A 21,594-nucleotide genomic window follows, 5' to 3' on the forward strand; every position below is an offset into this window, starting at 1 on the left:
CTGCAGTAGATTTACTACATATAAAAACAATATCATCTGCAAATGCTTGGCCAATTACTCCGACAGGGAGTTGTTCAAGTAATCCATTAATGGCAACACTAAAGAAGGTTGGGCTAAGGACACTTCCTTGTGGAATACCTTCTTCCTGTAGATATTCTGATGATAGGGTAGAGCCTATTCGCACTTTTAAATATCGATTTGATAAAAAAATCTTTGGCAAAGTTAAACATATTGCCACCGATATTCCAATCTGCTAGCTGTTTTAAAATACTGGCTCTCCAGGTAGTGTCAAAAGCTTTTTCCAAATCGAAGAACACTGCAATGGTCTGATTTCGGATTGCAAAAGCATTTTGTATCTCACGTGTGAGATATAATAGGGGATCCAAAGTACTTCTGTTTTTGCGGAAGCCATACTGCCTCTCTGATAATAAATTCTTTGATTCTAGGAGCCACACCAACTGAATATTCACCATTCGTTCATAGATCTTAAAAATACAGCTGGTAAGAGCTATAGGCCTGTAACTTTTGGGATCACTAGGGTCTTTTCCAGGTTTCAAAAGTGGAACTATAACAGAGTTTTTCCACAACTTATAAGAGGTTCCTGAACACCAAAATTCATTAAAAACATCAATAAAGAATTTTTTAGACTCCCGGGGTAGATGGGAAATCATTGCATATGTGATATCATCTTCTCCAGGTGCTGTTGGTGAAGATAAAGATAAGGCATGTTCAAATTCAATGATGTTAAATGGAGTGTTATATGCCTCAGCATTAGTGCAAGCAGGCGGAGTAACTACTGTTGTGTTCCTTATACTGTGGAATTCAGGGGAGTAGTGACTGGCACTTGAGATATTTGAGTAGTGCTGTGCAAATGCCTCTGCCACTTCTCTTGTATCTGATATAACAACTAAGTTGATTTTTAGAATGGGCAGGGGGGAGGAGGAAAATTTCCCTGATAGTTTGCATATTCTGTCCCAAACTAAAATAAGTGGGGAATTATACTTTAATTCTGATATGTATCTTATGAAAGTCTCTCTCCTTTCTTCTTTGAAAATTTGCTTTTGTTTAGCAAGGTTTATCTTATATATTAACCTGTTTATCAGGATTGGACGTCTTCGATAACATTTGTAACAGGCTCTAGTAATTTTTCTGCTCAAGGCACAATTACTATTCCACCATGGTATCAGTGGACGTCGAGGTTTCCCTGTTGTTTTGGGAATTGACAGCATAGCTCCTCCAGTCATTATACTAGTTAGATATTCGTATGCAGCTGAAGGACTAGGGAAATCATTAGCTTTACGAGTGACTTTGGTGGATCTTTCATAGTGTTGCCAATTTGCTTCCTTTGTCTTCCATTTGGGCAAACATGGGGAGGGTATATTTTGGACATACTTAAGATGTATGGGAAAGTGGTCACTTCCATAGGGATTATCATCCACTGACCACTGATAATCTAATCTTAAAGATGATGAGCATGTTGTAAGATCAATTGCAGAATTGGAGTTTTGGACTACATCAAACCTTGTGGGGGGAACCATCGTTCATTAAAACTATATCATTATAGTCTAGTAGTTCTTCAATTAAATGTCCATGATGGTCGCATCTATTTTCTCCCCATAATGTATGCTTTGCATTAAAATCCCCCATTAAAATGAAAAGTTGAGGTAGTTGGTTTAAAAGTGATTGTAAATCGTTAACTTCTAATTGCCTTGGATTACCATCTCTGTCCACTAATCGAGATTCTAAGTCAGGTTCTAGATATAGGGAGCACAAAGTGATCCATTTATTAATGAAGATTTGTGTTGCACAAGCTTGTAGTATCGTGTTTAATTGTACAGCTTTTTGTGGTAATGACTTGGTCAAAATAATACTTGTGCCACCATGAGCACGTTCACCTACAGGAGGTGGAGATTTGTAGAATGTAAAGTTGTGTCCACAGTTGGGTATAACATTGCCCAGTTTAGTTTCTTGTAGACAAATGGCGGCTAAATTATGTTCTTTAAAAAGAACCCAGATCTGTTCTCTATTTGAATGGAAACCTCGCATGTTCCATTGACATAGGGCCATTATTTGTTATTGGATGGTTTTTTATTTGGTTTTCCAGGTATGGAATGGTTTGTTTTGGGAAGATTCGGTTTATGTTTTGTAGAGGAATATGACAGGTTCTCGAGAGTTCTGCTATTTCCTTTCTTTGGTGTCCACCATGATGTGAAGATTTAGTTGATGGTGAGGGAGTACGGGGTCTCTTTTGTCTTTGAGGCTCCATCTCCACATCTTGCACCTGAGCTGTACGAGTTGCTTTGATCAAGGTGTCATTCTGGGAGTTATCCAGATCAGGTGGTAAAGCTGTCTGAGAGGTCTTTCGTGAGGCCTGAGAAGTTCCCTGGAGAGGGGTTTTGGTCAAGGGGTTATTCTGGGAATTACCCAGATCAGGCGGCAAAGCTGCCTGGGGGGGTCTTTAGTGAGGCCTGAGAAGTTCCTTGGAGAGGGGTTTTGATCAATGGGTCATTCTGGGAATTACCCAGATCAGGCAGTAAAGCTGTCTGGGAGGTCTTTAGTAAGGCCTGAGAAGTCCCCTGGAGAGGGGTTTTGATCAAGATGTCATTCTGGGAATTACCCAGATCAGGCAGTATAGCTGCCTGAGAGGCCTTCTGAGAGGCCTTTGGAGTCCCCTGGAGAGGGTACGAAGGAGCTTTCCGAGATGAAGTCTGAGAAGTTGAATGCACTTCAAGATCAGAGGGGGAAGACTGAAGTTTTGGATTGGGACTGGATTTTATAGGTTGATTCTTAATTGAATTTCCATTTTTTAGAACATCACTATATTGAGGTCTACTGAACAGAAGTCTTTTTGCCTGGCCAATGCTTAGATGTTCTGCTTGAGCTTTCTCTATAGCTGCTTTTTCCTCTTTAAATGACTCACATTCTTTACATCTAGCACTATGATTTCCCTTACAATTTATACATAATGTAGGATTACAACAATCATCTTCATGTTTTTGTAATGAACAGGTTGCACATAGCTGATCTTTTGTGCATACCTTTGATGAGTGACCATAGCCAAAACACTTGAAGCATTGTAGTGGTCTATGCTTAAAAGTTCTGACATGAAATCTTTCTCTGTCAATGTATATATATTCTGGAACTTGATCATTTTTAAATGTAAAAATAATAATTTTTGACTTTGGTATCTTGAAAAATTTCCAAATTTTATCATCACACATTTCAAGTAGTTCCTCATCAGACAGGTCATATAAATCTTGACTGAAAACTACTCCCTTGGCATAACTAAAATTATAGTGTGGTTTGACCTCTTTTATTATATCTGTGTTTTTAAGTTTAGAAATCATGTGCCCTTGTCTATAAGACCTTGTAGAAACCAAAAATCTGTTCTTTCCGAACCTGGTAATATCAGAGTTGTTAATTGTTCCTACCATTGATCTCAAATGTTTTTTGAAATGGAAGATATTACAAAATTCTGAATTTGTTGAAACAATTAGCCACCTGGCAGGTAGAGGTGTCCTCTCAGCACTTCTTTCTGTTGTTTCCTCATTAACTCTATCTGGATAAAATAAGTCCACATTAATATTGTGGGGAACTTTTTGAATTAAATTGCATTCTAAGCTCTCCGAAGATGTATGCTTAAAAGCATTAACGGCATCCTTATGAGAAGCAAATTCTATCCATATTCTCCAAGATTCAAAATTTCTAGTTTCACAATACTTTATAACTTTAATTTCTCCGAACTTTCCAAACACCTCCAAAAATTTGGAACAATTCAAGTCTGAGGAGAGAGAATTAATATAAAGAATTCTTTCGTCTCCATTTGGTACAGTACATGGCAGGTTATCTTCAGGTTTTTTAGGAGCTCCTACTCCTGGGGTGGCAATATTAGGAGAGGGATCGGGGGGTTTAGGAGGAGGATCAGGTGGTGGTGGGGGTTTAGAATGTAAAGCGTCAACAGCCGCCATGATCGTATATATTTATAAGCCACACCATATATTGAGAAGGAAGGATCAGTACATAAAAGAAGATACTGCAGTTGGCTGATGCCTCAAGCAATAAAAGAAAAGTCTCTGCAGAGTTGGGAAGTTCCAGAAACGACTATTTACACATGCAGGGTCTCGGAGGCGAGTTAGAGACTTTGTCAACCCAGAAGTTTGTCCTCTTTTGTTTTGTCCCATTTAGGATGGGTCCGGCGTAGTCACTCTGCATGTGTACTGGCTAGGGAGAAAGGAAGTCGGTAGCCTAGTAGTAAGTACCTGCCTCGCAAACATGCATTCCCCAGTCGGTGAGCTTTCGGCCCTCGCAGGGAGTAGTGACCTCGCGGTATACATCCCCACTTGACTGGGTTCAGACATGTAGCTTGGGAGGCACCAAGATACCAGAACCTTCCTTAACAAGTATTAGAGAAAGATGGTGAAAAAGGAGAGTAGGGTAGCAAATATGAAGGATAGGGATAGGGGTGTTCACAAAGGAAAAGGGTGAGGGACCCCCTATCTATTCACTACCCTAAAAAAGACCCAGTTTTTGTCTGGTAACTCAGGGCTGACCTCTCCAGTATGGTTGCACCTGGCTGGCACAGCTCAGCCCATCCTTACTACATGCAAGCCCCCCCACTACATCAAAGTACTGGGCCTCGGGGGGGTTGGGAACATTAGTGCTTACCTCGGTTCAGGAACTTTCCCTCAAAGTATCAATTTCTTTCGATTCAGGAGCCTTTCCTGAAACTTTGAACCACTCCTATCATAACTTTAAATACATACATACATATACCAAGGGTTTTTCCCCCTTACAAGGGAGGTAGCCAAAAAGGAAAAGGCAAAAATTCATTTCCAACCATTCCATCCCTGAATTCACTCTACACCCCTCCACCCTCCCTCTCATCTTAGCACCTCCTGGATGACAGGTCATCCCTGCACCTTGTCCACTGCCCTGGTGGACAAGGTGCAGGGATGATGATTAGAATTCCTCTCCCTTTTATTTATTGAATCTATGAAGTAATTTTGGTTTAAAAATTGGGAACTTTGAGAATTTGCTTAAGGTAAAAGTTAACCCATGGCTTCAAGCTTTTTTTTTTCGAACACGTAAGAGTACCGCTGAATATGGCCACTTTTGTCAGCCTGAACAGAACACCCAGAGCTCTGGTACCAGTCTGACCACTCTTGAAACCAGCTGGCAAGGGACCTTCTTACGTCTTCACATAAGAAGCCTTCAAGTTCTACATTATTTCAGACCAATAGTCTGAGAACGCTACCAAGTAAGTTCTCAGATATTCTTTTATTTGCTAAACCATAATTACCATAGGTTTAATTTTCTCAGACAATTGTTTAATTCTTTCAAACTTAGTCAATTTTCTCTAATTTGAGAATTTAATATTTAATATTTTAATTTAATTTCTCTTTTGCAGTCAATTTCGACTTTGAATTATTTCCCCCCTTATGTTGTAAGCCGCTATCTAGCGCTTTATTTAAAGTTACGATAGGTGGTTACGAGGTCCAGTTTCCTGATGTTTTTTCATACCTAGTTTGTTCGGATTCTTGGTAATTTCCTCATTTGAGGCCCTTATTTTCTCTTTGAGGGAAAGTTACTGGCACAAGGGGGGACTATTATACCCATATTCTTCCGAAGTTTATCAAATTATTCTTTGAAATTGGTGGTCTCTATTGCTTAAAATCGGGGTTTCCCTTGCCTTATCTGCTCTTTATGCTCCTTACAGTTTAAAAAAAATTGTATTTATATATTATCTTGATGAAATTTCTCAAAGATAAATCTTATCGGTTGGACTATAAAATAGTTTTCGGTACGATAGTCGTACACTTTGAGTTGGGGTTGTTGTTTCAAAATGGCTAGCGACGAAAAGTCGTTTTCTGAGTCCGAGGACTTAAAAAAAGTCCTAAGACAAAGAGCCCATAAAAAGGGTCTTATCTCAAAGGACATAAAAGCTCTTAAAATTTTTTAACTCCAATCTTTATTACTAATAGTCCCTGACGGCATATTATGTCAGATTGAAAATTTCCTAACAGAAATACAAAATTCTGATGAAGATATTTACTTGTTACTCCCTGAAGAAGGAAGGGACGAGGACATGGAAAAGTCCAGGGTTTACCACCTGTCTGTCCTTCTAGAATTGTCTCCTTTTAAGGGACGGAGACAAGAATTAAAGGGAGTTCTTGACTCTAAAGTTGATGAATCTAGCAGGTCCACTGGAGTTCAGTCTATAAAACTTCCTCTCCCTCCTATTGTTCTTCAACACTTTGAGAACAATTTACACAATCCCTTTGCCTATTTCAATTTTAAAAAGGGTTTTCTGAATGCCATTGCTGGTATCCCCAATCTGACCAATAGTCTGAAATTAATTTAAAGGGATATCTCAGAGGGGAGGCTTTTCACTTAGTGGAGAATTTACCAGTGGATGATTCAAACTATGACACTGCGTTCCTTCTTCTTGATGAGTTGTTTTTTAATAAGGAGGAAATCCTGGACAAAGTGTTGATTTCTATTATTAATCCACCTGAGGTCTCCAAGTTAAAGGACCTAGAACGTTACACTAGGTCTGTTGATTCCAAACTACAAGACCTTAAGGGAATTGGCGTTGACTTTACTAAGGCTGGAAGCAACGGCCTCCTTTTGATCAGTAAATTAATTCTAAATAAATTGCCTAAATTTTTCTTGATTGAATTGTCTCAGGTGATTGATTCAAATCACCCCAATTTTAATCAGCTTAAAAAAGTTTATCAATCAGTTTTAGTTAGACTTAAAATGGGATCTGATGACCTCAGTGTCAAACCCAAACGAAGTGATACTACCAGCTCCCTTGCCTTCAAGGAAAATTCCTTGAAAAAACCTGTTGATTCTAGCAAGGGAGTTAGTCACTCCTTTAAGGTCAATCCAGATTCAATTAAGAAGTCTATTTACAGACGTAGATTTTGCCCTGCTTCCGACCATGCAAGTTCAAAGTGTTCTTCCTTTATTTCTCTTGAAAACAGAAAAGCTAGAGCAGCTCAATTAGGACTCTGCAACAGATGTTTGAATGACATGGCTCTTTGGAATGCCACGAGTTAAAGGCCGCTCTGCCTTATAAATGTTTTGTGTGTAACAAACCTGAGCACCATGGAGCCATGTGTCCTATGGCTAATAAGTTGCCTATTTCCGAAGGGAAAATGTATAATTTCCATTCGTTATCAGATTCGATTGTTCCTTTGGTTTCCCTTCCAGTCAGCAGAGGCAAGACAACTACACAATGTCTCTTTTTATTAGACACTGGAGCCCAGTTTTCTATCATTAACAAGGAATTGGTGGAGGACAGAGTTGGACCTTGTTTAAGTCCTCCTATGGAAAGGTTGGTTTCTTCATTTGGTTTACCTCTAATGAATAAAAGGGGTTTTAATTACACTACAAACTTAAAACTCCCCTCCAGGATGAATCTGTTTAGTTTGTTTTTTGCAACTGAAGGATTCAACTTGTCCATACAAATTCCTTCATTATCCTCTATACTCCAAAGTATGACCGATCATGAATTTTATGTTTCCCCTAGTTTTCCCAAGTTGAAGGGAGATCAATTGAAAGTTTCAGGCATCATTGAAAATGACATTCTTCAAAACTTTCAACTATTCTCATTAGAGAGTGCCCCCTTATATGGTAGTCCGTCTTGCAAGGTTATTAACCCTGCTCAGGTAAAGCTTTTTTGGGGAAACACCTCAGGTAAAGCGGGGTCTGACACACCCCAAACACAAAAAATACAATAAAAATACTTTCACTGCATTTAGTGACATAGAAATCAAAACATATGTACTTCAACTTATCTTCTTCCATTTACATGCTTGAAAGTGACTATAATTGTTAGAAATATTTTTTAATGAAAATTACAAAGAAAAAAAAATTATGAAAAATAAGGTATTGCTGACTTTAGAGGGTACTTGACTGAAAACAGGAAATGTGAAGCGGTTGGTCATCATCATTTTGTAGAGACCAATGTCCCAACTATCTTTAAGGAAAAACAGAGCTACAACAAATGAATAATAAATGTGTTTCAAAAAAACATAAAATCTGAAAAAATCGGAGGTAATTTTTTTTTACCCCAAACACAAAAAATACAAAATAATATTTCAACTGCATTTAGTGTCATAGAAATCAAAACATATGTACTTCAACTTATCTTCTTCCATTTACATGCTTGAAAGTGATTATACATACATATACCAAGGCTTTTTTCCCCTTCCAAGGGAGGTAGCCAAAAAGGTAAAGGCATAAAAACACTCCCACCCATTTCATCCCTAAATACACTCCACACCCCTCCCACCCTTCCTCTTATCTGAGCACCTCCTGGATGACGGGTCATCCCTGCACCCCGCCCACCACCCTGGGTCAGAAGCAGTGTCGCAAGACACAGTACATCCACAGCAAGGCCGCTTCATTTAATCGGCGACCCCCCCTCTCCGTCCCCCTTTGCATATAAGGCGAGGACGGGGAGAAATCCCTTCGGGCTGCGTCAAATTTACTCACACATACTACCCCCCCCCCCCAACCCACCCCCGCCCATTCCTCCTCATGCAGTCACATCATCATCCATATACAACCATTCTCCACTCACCTCTGTCTTCCGTCCTCTCCCTTCCTTCCTCAACAGACATTCCCCTCTTCCCCAAAGCCCCCTTCACCCCATCCATCCACCTCATCCTAGGACGTCCCCTCATGTTCACTCCCTCCACATCTGCCTTCCATACCTCTTTTACTAGTCTTTCTTCACTCATTCTTTCCATGTGTCCAAACCATCCTAATACTCTTTCATCAACCCTATCTCCCAAATCCTTTTTCACCCCTGTTCTCCTCCTCACCTCCTCATTTCTCACTCTATCCAGCCTAGTAACCCCCACCATACTTCTCAGACACCTCATCTCAAACACATTCAAACTCCTTCTCTCTTCTTCTCTTATGTTCCACGTTTCTGCCCCATACAGTGCTGTTGGCACAATCACTCCTTCATACAGTCTCCTCTTCGCATCCATTCCCAAATGTCTATTCCTCATTACACTCTTTAAACCACCAAGGCATTTACTCGCTTCTCTCAATCTACATTCTACCTCCACCTTCACTCCACCTTTTCCTGCTACACTTGCACCCAAGTATCTAAAACTATCCACTTCCTCCAGTCGCTCTCCCTTAATGTTCACTTCCAGTCTACTGCCACTTTCACCCCTTGTACATCTCATCACCTTACTTTTACCCACATTTATCTTTAGCTTTCTTCTATCACATACTCTCCCAAACTCTGCCACCAGCTTCCTCAATCCCTCCTCTGACCCTGCCACAAGCGCAGTGTCGTCCGCAAACAACAGCTGGCTCACCTCCCACTTTTCTCCATTTTCTTTAACCATCTCCAGTCCCTGACTCACTACCCTAGCATTCACCTCTTGCACCACCCCATCCATGTATAAATTGAACAGCCAGGGCGACATAACGCATCCTTGACGAAGTCCCACCTTTACTTCAAACCACTCACTCTCTCCATTTCTAATCCTAACACATGCTCTACTACTCTCATAAAAACTCTTGACAGCTCCCAAAAGCTTTCCTTCTATCCCATAAATCTGCATAACCTCCCACAGTGCCTTTCTGTCTACCCTATCATAAGCCTTTTCCAGATCCATAAAAGCCCAAAAAACATCCTTCCCCTTTCCTATAGCTTTCTCACATATCTGTCTTACCACAAAGATCTGATCTACACAACCTCTACCCATCCTAAATCCACACTGTTCCTCACCAATTACTCCTTCTGTTCCTCTCCTAATCCTCTCAATTAAAATCCTCCCATAAGCCTTCCCTACTACACTCAACAGGCTAATCCCTCTGAAATTACTACATTCACACTTGTCCCCTTTTCCCTTGTAAAGAGGAACTATACAGGCACTACTCCAGTCCTCCGGTACTCTACCCTCTCTCCAGCAAACATTAAATAACCTCACCAACCAGTCCACCATCACTGAACCTCCCTTTTTCAGACATTCTGCATGACATCCATCCAGACCAGGTGCCTTATCTGCTTTCATCATCTTTACAACTGCCTTCACCTCATCCTTCCTTATTTCTCCTCCATTCTCCTCATTCATCACTCTCATTTTCTTCGCATTTCCCACTGCAGCTATCTTTCCTTCCCTATCCTCCTTCACATTCAGCAACTCCCTAAAATATTCTGCCCATCTTCCCCTCACTGCCATCTCTTCCAATATCAACTCTCCATCTGTACCTTTTACCTTTTCTTCTCTACTTGATTCGCCTCCTCTTCCTCTCTTATTGATTATAATTGTTAGAAATATTTTTTTAATGAAAATTACAAAAAAATGATGAAAAGTAAGGTATTGCTGACTTTAGAGGGTACTTGACTGAAAACAGGAAACGTGAAGCGGTTGGTCATCATCATTTTGTAGAGACCAATGTCCCAACTATCTTAAGAAAAGTAGAGCCACAACAAATGAATAATAAATGTGTTTCATAAACCATAAAATCTGAAAAAAATTGGAGGTAATTATTTTGACTTTGTGATACTGAAGAATCTAATTGCAGTCATTGCAGATGGGGGTTGAATGTTCCTGACACACTGGTCTTTTGCAGTGTTGGCAATAGTTACCCAGAATAACGACAAACAGATAAAAAAAATATACAGGTAAACGTCGACTTACGATGGTCGCGACTTACGATTGTTCGACTTTACGATGACGACGACGACGATATGATAATTTAACCCCTTCCATACGGTGCCGCACACGTAGGCGTCTTGATTATATTTATTGTAGTCGCCCCTGTGTTTTTACATTCTCTCAAATGTGCCCTAAATCCCATTCTCTGTGGTTTTCAAAATTCGCGGGTGAAAGAGAGAACGATCGATATAAGCGGTGACTATATTTTATGATGCGAGTATTATTACGTCACGTCGTACGGCTGGCATTGGCTGCTGCCCGCGAGATTTAAGTCCGTACTGAAAATACATATTATAGTGTTTGAATATGGTAAAAAGGATAAAAATAATTAAATAAACTACTGTACATGTTTAATAGGCTATATTCAGTATCTCTGGTGGTTAATATACAGGTAGGCTAGGTACAGTGACCACGGAACAGAGTGGGGATCGACTTACGATGAGATCGTCTTACGATGGCTCTATCGAAACCTAATGCCATCGTAAGTCGACGTTTACCTGTATATATATATATTGATAATGAACATAAAACTATGATTCCCTAGTCAACACAATTACGATGCATTCCAAATAATACCATCACCATCGAAAACAAACAAAATTCAACATATCAGTCATAAAAAATGATAAAAAAGAAGAAATTCTTATTTACCCATAAGTATAAATGATAAAACATTTATATGACATGAAAAAAACTCAGGTAAAGTGGGGTCTAACAAACCCCACGCTACTCACACCTAAGTTAAAGTGGGGTCTGACGGGCTCAAAAGCTCTATAAAGCTTACATAGAGCAAGATTCAGGAATGACCCTATCACCCTCTTAAACTACTCCACTCGTCAAGAAGGTATAGGGGAGAACATATCTATATGCAATATATTAGTATATTAAAAGTAAAAAACAAAAAAGCATGGGATCTGTCTGACCCCACTTTACCTAAGACAGGTTAAACTTGCTGATGGTTTCATCCCATACGGGACTGGGGTTCAATATATCCCTCCTGGTGAGAAACCTTTCTACTTAAAGAGAATTATAAAAGGGGTTTCTGAAATGCCCTCTAATGAAGTACTAAATTTTGATAACTTCAAATATAAGGAGAAACCTTTGAGGATAAATCCCGAATCTGATCTTAGAGTCGATTTGTTAAATTGTATTGAAAACTACTATGGAGATTCTCTTATTTTTCATAATTCTCCTTTCAAGGTCAATGGAATTTCTCTAAAGAAACCTGAGAAGGAAACTTCCTTTACTCAGTCTAAAAGGACTGTTAAATACTTTCCTCCCAAAAGGTTAGGCAAGGATAAGTTACTAATTAATTTCTACCTAGAACATGTAAGTTTATAATTTGATCCTTTGCAGGAAGTCTTTGTTAACTCTAATGTAGAATATGGTCTTGATAATTTTTATTCTTTAGAATCCATTGGCATCAAAGAACAAACCCCTGATATTGATGCTTTGGAAATTGATAAATTCAAACAGTCCATTTCTTTCAAAGATGGACACTATTATGTGATGATCCCATGGAAAAAGGATCTTAAGATTGCCTTGGCAGTGGCACAAAGGGTCTATAACAAACTTGAGCAAAGGGGTCTTAGGGAGGAGTATGAAGCTGTGTTTGACCAGCAAGAGGCCTTGGGTATTATTGAACCAGTTACTAAAAAAGTTCCTGGCCAATATTTCATACCACATAGACATGTACTCAAGAATGATGATCTTGCCACCTCTAAAATAAGACCTGTTTTCAACTGTTCACTCAAAATAGGAAAAGCTCCTTCCTTAAATGAAGCTGCATTTCAGGGAGTTGATTTGATGAATAAACTCCCCTCTCTTTTGTTGTACTTCAAAACCAACAATTATGTCATTTTGGGTGATGTTATGAAAGCCTTCTTGCAGATCCGATTGAAGGATGAGGGTGATCGTAATAGGTTCTGTTTCTTTAGGAGGATTAACAACCAATATATTCCTTACAGATATAATACTATCATTTTTTGTTTCATCTGCCCTTCATTCTGAACTTAATTATACAACACCATCTTTCCATGCAGCCTGACACTCTAACTGCCTCCTTAATTAAAGATAAATTCTATGTAGATAAGCTGATCTACACTACTGATGAATTTCGTTCCCTCCCTGCTATGGTCGAGAGGATTAATGAGATCATGCTCAATGGAGGTTTACCTCTCAGGGAGTGGACATGCAACAAAGATTCTGCTCTTCGACTTCTTGAACAAGAAGTCATTTGCAATAAAGAAGAGGTAAAGGTGTTGGGATATATATATATAATAAGAATTATGATACCTTGAGAATCAAGGATGTTTCCCTTAACAGAGATGCCTCAACCAAAAGGCAAGTTTTGTCTTCTTTGGCTTCTATATTTGATCCGTTAGGTCTTTTTTCTCCTGTGTTGTTACAAGGAAAAATTCTCATTAGAGAGATGTGCCAAAAAATGGTGGATTGGGACTGGAAATTGGATAGTGAATTGCTTGCAAGATGGAAAAAGTTATGTGAAAACTTTAGGGAGGTTAATGACTTATCCTTTAAAAGGAAAACTTTCTGCTCTGAATCTCCCATTAAATTATTTGTTTTTGCTGATGCTTCTAAGGAAGCCTATGGATGTGCCATCTATGTAGGGCAAGAAAGAAGAGAGTTAAGGGAGTCTAATGGCTCTCTTCTATTTGCCAAGGTCAAGGTGGCTCCTATTAAACAAAGAACATTACCTTCTTTGGAACTTATGGCAGCTTTACTATCAATAAGATGCCTCAAAACTATTTTTGAGGAAGGACTGGTGTCTGCCCCACTGGTTGAATCTGTAGTGCTCCTTGTTGATAGTCAAGTTGCCCTTTCTTGGATCCTGACCAACAAGGCTCCAAGGAAGAATATATTTGTCAATAATAGACTGAAGGAAATTTCCAATCTTTTGGAAATTTTCAAGGCCAAGCATATGCCTATTTCTTTTACTTATGTTCCTTCTGAACATAATATGGCCGATTTCCTAACTAAACCTTGCAGGTGCTAAGGTGTTCAAAGAAAAATTCAATTGGTGGGTTTATGGACCAGAAAGGTTGTTATTGCCACCACATACATGGCCGAAGGGTCACTTGGGATGTATTCCCTCCAGCATCAAGGGAGACATTGTCAATGCAGCTGTTGTCCAAGTTGATGCTCCTCCTCTAATTGATGTTAAAAAGTTTTCTTCTTACAGCAAACTTTTGCATCACACTTCTTTGATTTTTAAGGCTGTCTTTTTGTTTAAGAAGTCTAATGTTGACCCAGTTAAGGCCGCTTCTAATTATTTGATGGGAATAATGCAAAGGGATTCCTTCCCTGCTGAATTGACTTGTTTACAAAACTCCAATACCAATGACATACCTCCTGTAGTGAGTCAAATGAACTTGTTCTTGGACAAGAATGGTTTGATAAGGTCCAAGGGCAGAATTGACAAGAACATTGAGCTCAAATATACATACATACATACATACATATATCATACATATACCAAGGCTTTTTCCCCCTTACAAGGGAGGTAGCCAAAAAGGAAAAGGCATAAAATCATTCCCACCCATTTCATCCCTGAATACACTGCACACCCTCCCTCTTATCTTAGCACCTCCTGGATGACGGGTCATCCCTGCACCTTGTCCACTGCCCTGGGTCAGAAGCAGTGTCGCAAGACACAGCACATCCACAGCAAGGCTGCTTCATTAAATCGGCGATCTCCCCCTTTCCGTCCTCCCATGCATAAAAGGAAAAGACGGGGAGAAACCCCTTTGGGCTGCGTCAAATTTTGCTCACACATAACTACCTCACCCCCCATCCCCCCTCCCATTCCCCTTTTTTGGTCCAAATCTCATCACTTGACCAAAATGTTAATATTTTTTGCACATTGCCAAGTTTTGCACATGGGACTTCAAGCTACACTTAATTTCCTTCGCATGCATGGATTGTGGATCTTTAAAGGTCAGATATCAACAGATACTTTTTAAAAGCATACAAATAAAGTTTTTACCTATTACAGAAGAATTTATTCTGAAAATTCACTTTTAATTGCGCCTCGCATACCACTTTTCCGAAGTCTAGATATTCAGAATAACAATGTTGTTTGTTTGGCAACTGTGACGTCACGAACGCGGAATTCCCCGAACCTTTCCCGAAGCGCACGGGCGGAATGTTTCGAATAGCAGACGACGCAATGAAATGAAGACAAAACTGTTTTTTGCCGAATTTGATAAGATGTAGATGGTGGAATTATATAGAATACTGTCAGTATGTTTTTTTATGTACATTGAACTGTAAATACAAAAAGTTATGGAAGTCTTGATATCTGACCTTTAGGTCAGATATCAAGACTTCCATAACTGACAGTATTCTATATAATTCCACCATCTACATCTTATCAAATTTGGCAAAAAACAGTTTTGTCTTCATTTCATTGCGTCGTCTGCTATTCGAAACATTCCGCCCGTGCGCTTCTGGAAAGGTTCGGGGAATTCCGCGTTCGTGACGTCACAGTTGCCAAACAAACAATATTGTTATTCTGAATATCTAGACTTCGGAAAAGTGGTATGCGAGGCGCAATTAAAAGTGAATTTTCTGAATAAATTCTTCTGTAATAGGTAAAAACTTTATTTGTATGCTTTTAAAAAGTACTTTTTCGATGATTTTTAGTGAATGGTATATCTGACCTTTAAGGCCAGACAAGCTGTTTTAAACATTTTGAAGGGTTGTATAGTTTGTAGGAAATACAATTCCCATGCGGTTAATTATCCTTCTCCTTCCTCTTTACCTGCCTCTAGAGTGAATCTACCGTATTTTCCGGCTTAAAATGCGCATCGGGTTATAATGCGCACCCATGCACTTCGTTATCTCAGTACACAGATAGCGCGCACCAATGTATAACGCCCATGCCAGGAAAAGTCACTGGTGGCTAAAGCTCGTGAACTGCATGTATGCGACTCCTGCTTGCGTTGGTCCATTGTTTTGTGGGAAATTTGAGCCATGAAAAGTTTATTGAATACAAAATGTACATGAAAAATTTCGGATTTTTACAGAAAAATTGTAATTTACTATCCTGAGGGAATAATTCATCTTACAAGTTTTTATCACCGTGTTCAAGTTTTATCACCGTGTACAAGTTTTTATCGCCATGCAGCAACTATGTTTCGGTTCATAAGTGTCTTTACTGAAGTGACGTTTAGTTTAACAAACTCTCGCAAGAGGGTGTTTAGTGTAGGCTAGATTGGCAATAGAACTGTCAATATCGGCCCTGATCTCGCGTATTCCGGGTGAGCTAAAACGGCCAACGTTCATGATGTTGGTACCAGTGCTGTTTTACGGATCCCAAATATTTGCATAGACTACGATAATTAATGTTAGTAAAAATAAACCAATGGAATAACGGCGATTAATTAGTTAGTATCATGTGAACGAGGTTACATAGAGAGGTATTTTTCATTGGCTAGAGCCACCGCTGGGAAATCTGTTGATTTGTCACTAAATTAAGTGTCAGTTTAGGCATCAATCAGCACACAACTAAGAAAAAGTCAGAACTACATGTACTGGTATATGACTCATGTTGTGCATTGGTCCCTTATTACTTTGTAGCTTAAATAGTTTGTAGGAAATATGATCTAAAAAAAAGTTTATTGGAAGTAAAATATACAAAAAAAAAAAAAAAATCGGGATTTTTACAGAAAATTTTCATGTTATATCTTGAGGAAATAATTCGTCTTTACAATTTTTTATTTAATACTGAAACAAACTACAGACTGTTTCATTTTAGCTTTGAACCTACAATGACAGTGGTGAAATAGGACAGTCTCTCATCGAGGTGACGTTTAGTTAATATAACTCCCGAAAGAGGGTGTTGTAGTCAGATGTTTGACACGAGTTTATGAACGGCCGCAACGTAATTTGTACCGTACCTAAAGTGAAGCAACAAAGCCAACATAAAAATTCAAACTAGTATGCTGTGAACATGGGCAAATATCATGAATATTGATCATGTTTCATGGTGTTTAGGCCTATTTAAACATGAAAAATAAGATTCGATAGATACCTACCTATACCAAATATTTATATAGCCCATGCTGGCGTATTCTTTCATGTCACTATGGCTGTTCTTCTTGTTCTCACTGAACGTCACGGAGAAGTGTGCCGTCCCGACTTTGTGACGGCCAACATCGTCACGTTGTTGTGAAAAAAATTACACACACAGCCGCATAATTTTTATCGTAGGCCATAGATAATGAGCACCACCGGATAACGCGCACCCCCCATTTTTAGGCCCTTCCAACAGAAAAAAGCCGCGCACTATACGCCGGAAAATACGGTAAGTGTGCCCTTTGCCCATACTGGTGTGGATTACACGGGGCATTTATGGGTTAGAGACAGGAATGGAGATAAGGTAAAAGCTTATATTTTGATATTTACTTGTTTCAATACTAGAGCTGTTCATTTGGAAGTTGTGGATACTATGTCCACTGCTGAGTTCATTTTGGCTTTTGTTAGGTTTGCTAACAGATATGGAATTCCTTCAGTAGTTTATTCTGACAATGCTAAATCCTTCATACAAGCAGGAAGTGTTATTGAACAACTTTTGTCATCTTCTGAATTTGAAGAGAAGTTTAAAACTTCCCGTGTTCAGCATAGAACCATCCCTGTTTATGCTGCATGGTATGGTGCCACTTGGGAAAGGTTAATTCAGACAGTGAAACAATGTCTCTATAAGGTATTGGGTAGGTCTGTTCCTTCCCTGGCTGAGATTACCACTCTTTTGTCCGATGTTCAAAATTTTTTGAACAATAGACCACTTACATATCGTTCCTGTGAAAATGAGGTAGATGTCATTACCCCAAATCATTTCCTTATTGGAAGGACCATTCCTTCCTTGATGTTTGGAGATTTGGAACAAGTCCCTGAATGGGAATCAGGAGAAGACTATCCTTCTCTTCTTAACTTAGTCATGGACTGTAGGGATTATTTTTATGAAGACTTTACAAAACAATGGCTGAGAGTACTTTGTCAGCTTAAGGGAAAGGGATAGAGCTGCCTACCACAGTTCTAGAAGCTGGGAAAAAGGTGACATTGCTTTTTTAAAACTGCCTTTCAAGACCAGACCCTTCTGGCCCTCAGTTCGGGTTATTGAGACCTTCCCTGACCAAGACCATGTGATACTTACTGTCTCTGTCATTAGCCCCTTCGATACAATGACGCCTACGTAGGCGTCATGAGGAGCAAGTGGGTACACGAGGATGCCGATGTCAGCGTATTGATTATATATATTGTAGTTATACCTGCGTGACCCCCATACTCTGTAAACTGGCTTCATCATATTTTCTATGGTTATCAAAATTCACGGGTGAAAGAGAACGAGCAATATACAGCGGTAACTTTATTTTTTATAATGCGAGTATTATGACGCAACATCGCACGTCTGGCAGCTAATGCTGCCCGCGAGATTTTGGCCAGGAGTGAAGGGGTTAAGCCCGGTGGATACTCTATCAAAGTCAACGTTAGACTTTTAATCCGTCTAGGACTCCATGCTGAGTTACATTCCCATCATGAGAATGAATCCCCTGGGGATCCTATTTTGCAGTCGGAGCCTTCTGAATAGGCCTCTAACTTGGAGGAGGCTATTTTTTTGGAAAATGACTGTGTCACTCCAGAACCTTCCTCCATGAGACCTTCTCATAAGACTGCGCTAGCCTCTAGAGATCAAGTAAGGTCTGTAGCACTTAAAGGGTTAATGTAAATTTTCCTCGAAAGTGTTGTATTTATTAAATAAAACACTTTCTTTTCTGTTGTTGGTGAGGTTGTGGTAATTATTATTGGGAACATTAGTACTTACCTCGGTTTGGGAACTTTCCCTCAAAGTATTAATTTCTTTTGATTCAGGAGCTTTTCCTGAAACTTCGAACCACTCCTACCGTAACTTTAAATAAGATACAATTAAAACTCCCCTCCCTTCTATTTATTGAATCTATGAAGTAATTTTGGTTTAAAAATCGGGAAACTTTGAGAATTTGCTTAAGGTAAAAGTTAACCCATGGCTTCAAGCTTTTTTTTTTTAACACATAAGAGTCCCGCCAAATACGGCCACTATCATCGGCCTGAACAGAACACCCAGAGCTCTGGTAGTCTGACCACTCTTGAAACCAGTCAGCCAGCAAGGGACCTTTTTATGTCTTCACATAAGAAGCCTTCAAGTTCTACATTATTTTAGACCAATAGTCTGAGAACGCTACCAAGTAAGTTCTCAGACATTTTTGTATTTGATTGTATAAGACCTTTCAGTTTTGTCTCCACAATTTTCATTATGTCTGGTTTCTCTATTGACAAATAGTTATCTAATTCATTTATTCCAGAAATCACACCATCCATGTTTGTAGATGCCACTTTTAATTTTTTCTTTTCTTCTTTTTTTTTTTGGTTTGTTTCCATTTTTCTAATGTACCATTTTCTCAGTCTCAGATCCAGTACTCTCCAAAAAAAAATCATTTTCTTCAGTCTCCGATCTTTTCTTGCTTTTTACTTAGCTTCATTTCTTAGTGCCCTGTCTTTCTCTATTTCCTCTTTGTTCATTTCCTTTTTTATCCACACATTTTTGTAATTTTTACTGTTTGCTAGTTTTGCCACTTTTGACAGTATTTCTTCAGCTATCATTTGAGTCCTTAGTTTGATTTTCATTGGCCTGTAATTTTTTCTTTTGAGTATGTACTCATCATATCCACATCGTTGATTTCCTTCTCCAAATCCTGCCCCTTGTCCTGTACCACTTTCAGTATCTCCTTCGCAATCTCTTTCTTTTCTTTTTCTCTTTGGTATTTGTGTACATACATACATACATACATACATACACCAGAGGCTTTTCCCCCCTTACACAGGATGTAGCCAAAAAGAAAAAGGCATAGAAATCACTCCCACCCATTTCATTTCCCATATATTCCACTCCCCTCCACCCTCCTTCCTATCTTGGCACCTCCTGGATGACGGGTCATCCCTACATCCTGTCCACTGCCCTGGGTTAGAAGCAGTGTCGCAAGACACAGCACATCCACAGCAAGGCCGCTTCATAAATTCGGCGACCCCCCCCCCCTCTCCATCCCCTCATGCAGAAAAGGAGATGGGGAGAAATCCCTTCGGGCTGTGTCAAATTTTTTCTCATACATACTTCCTCACCCCCCATCCCCCACCCACTCCCCCTGATGCATCACAGCCTCATCTATACACAACACTTCTCCATTTACCCCAATCTTCTATCCTCCTGTCCTTCCTCTACAGACATTCCTCTCTTTTGTAAAGCCCCTTTCACCCCATCCATCCATCTCATCCTAGGATGCCCCCTCATATTCACTCCCTCCACCTCCGCCTTCCACATTTCTTTTACTAATCTTTCTTCACTCATTCTTTCCATGTGTCCAAACCATCCTAATACTCTTTCATCAACCCTATCTCCCAGCTCCTTTTCCACCCCTGTTCTCCTCCTCACCTCCTCATTTCTCACTCTATCTAGCCTAGTAACCCCTATCCCCTATCATACTTCTCAGACATTTCATCTCAAACACATTCAAACTCCTTCTCTCTTCCTCTCTCATGTTCCATGTTTCTGCCCCATACATTGCTGTTCACACAATCACTCCTTCATATAACCTCCTCTTAGCATCCATTCCCAGATGTCTATTTCTCATTACACTTTTTAATCCACCAAGGCATTTGCTTGCTTCTCTCAATCTACATTCTACCTCCACCCCCATTCCTGTCACATTCGCACCCAAGTACAGTATATGAAACTATCCACTTCCTCCAGTTTCTCACCCTTAATGCTTACTTCCAGCCTACTGTCACTCTCTCCCTTTGTACATCTCATCACCTTATTTTTGCCCACATTTATCTTCAGTTTCCTTCTTTCACACACCTTCTCAAACTTTGTCACTAACTTCCTCAATCCCTCCTCTGATCCTGCTACAAGTGCAGCATCAGCAAACAACAACTGGCTCACCTCCCATTTTTCTCCATTTTCTTTAATCAACTCCAACCCCTGACCCACTACCCTTGCATTCACCTCTCACACCACCCCATCCATGTAAAGATTGAACAGCCAGGGCGACATAACACACCCCTGATGAAGTCCCACCTTTATCTCAAACCATTCACTCTCCATTTCTAATCCTAACACAAGCTCTACTACTCTCATAAAAACTCTTGACTGCTCTTAACAGCTTTCCTCCTATCCCATATATCTGCAGTACCTCCCACAGTGCCTTCCTGTCTACCCTGTCGTAAGCCTTTTCCAGAACCATAAAAGCCCAAATAATATCCTTATCTTTTCCTATAGCTTTCTCACATATCTGTCTTACCACAAAAATCTGATCTACACATCCCCTACCTGTCCTAACACCACACTGTCTTACCTCTCTTCCTCTCCCAATCCTCTCAATCAAGAAGGTTTTGTATGTTTATCTAAGGCAGCAAGCAAATTGATAATAAATGCAATTGGGAAACATATACATGGTACAAGAATGGGAATCCCCAGACAGCCAGCGGGATAACCTGTCTGTGTCCCCGTCTTCGAGTGTATAATTGTAAGGTTCAAGCTGTTTGTAGACAGCTTACTGAAGAAGACCAAGTCGGTCGAAACGTATAAGCAATAAAGAAGTTCCTGCCCATCATCACTTGTTCTTCCTTCACCCACAAGGGGGGGTCGCCGATTTAATGAAGCAGCCTTGCTGTGGATGTGCTGTGTCTTGCGACACTGCTTCTGACCCAGGGCAGTGGACAAGGTGCAGGGATGACCCGTCATTCAGGAGGTGCTAAGATAAGAGGGAGGGTGGAGGGGTGTGGAGTGTATTCAGGGATGGAATGGGTGGGAATGATTTTATGCCTTTTTCTTTTTGGCTACCCCCTT

At 39.8% G+C, this 21,594-nt stretch overlaps 1 protein-coding gene across 6 annotated transcripts in view; it reads right to left on the minus strand.

Annotated features, from left to right (window-relative positions):
* LOC143027769 (metallo-beta-lactamase domain-containing protein 1-like) overlaps positions 1-21,594 on the minus strand; it is a 76,705-nt gene that overhangs the window by 45,556 nt on the left and 9,555 nt on the right. The window contains exon 4 of one of the 6 annotated variants that reach the window (XM_076189299.1): positions 12,726-13,090. The exons of the other annotated variants lie outside the window; for them this stretch is intronic. Within the exon in view, the coding sequence (XP_076045414.1) occupies positions 12,981-13,090 (110 nt within the window). The 3' untranslated portion in view covers positions 12,726-12,980. Of the gene's footprint in view, positions 1-12,725; positions 13,091-21,594 lie in introns of those variants that run through there. 6 annotated transcript variants of the gene reach the window in all.

Source organism: Oratosquilla oratoria, chromosome 8 (assembly GCF_046742065.1).
Source record: "Oratosquilla oratoria isolate Oo_2021 chromosome 8, ASM4674206v1, whole genome shotgun sequence".
NCBI lineage: Eukaryota > Metazoa > Arthropoda > Malacostraca > Stomatopoda > Squillidae > Oratosquilla > Oratosquilla oratoria.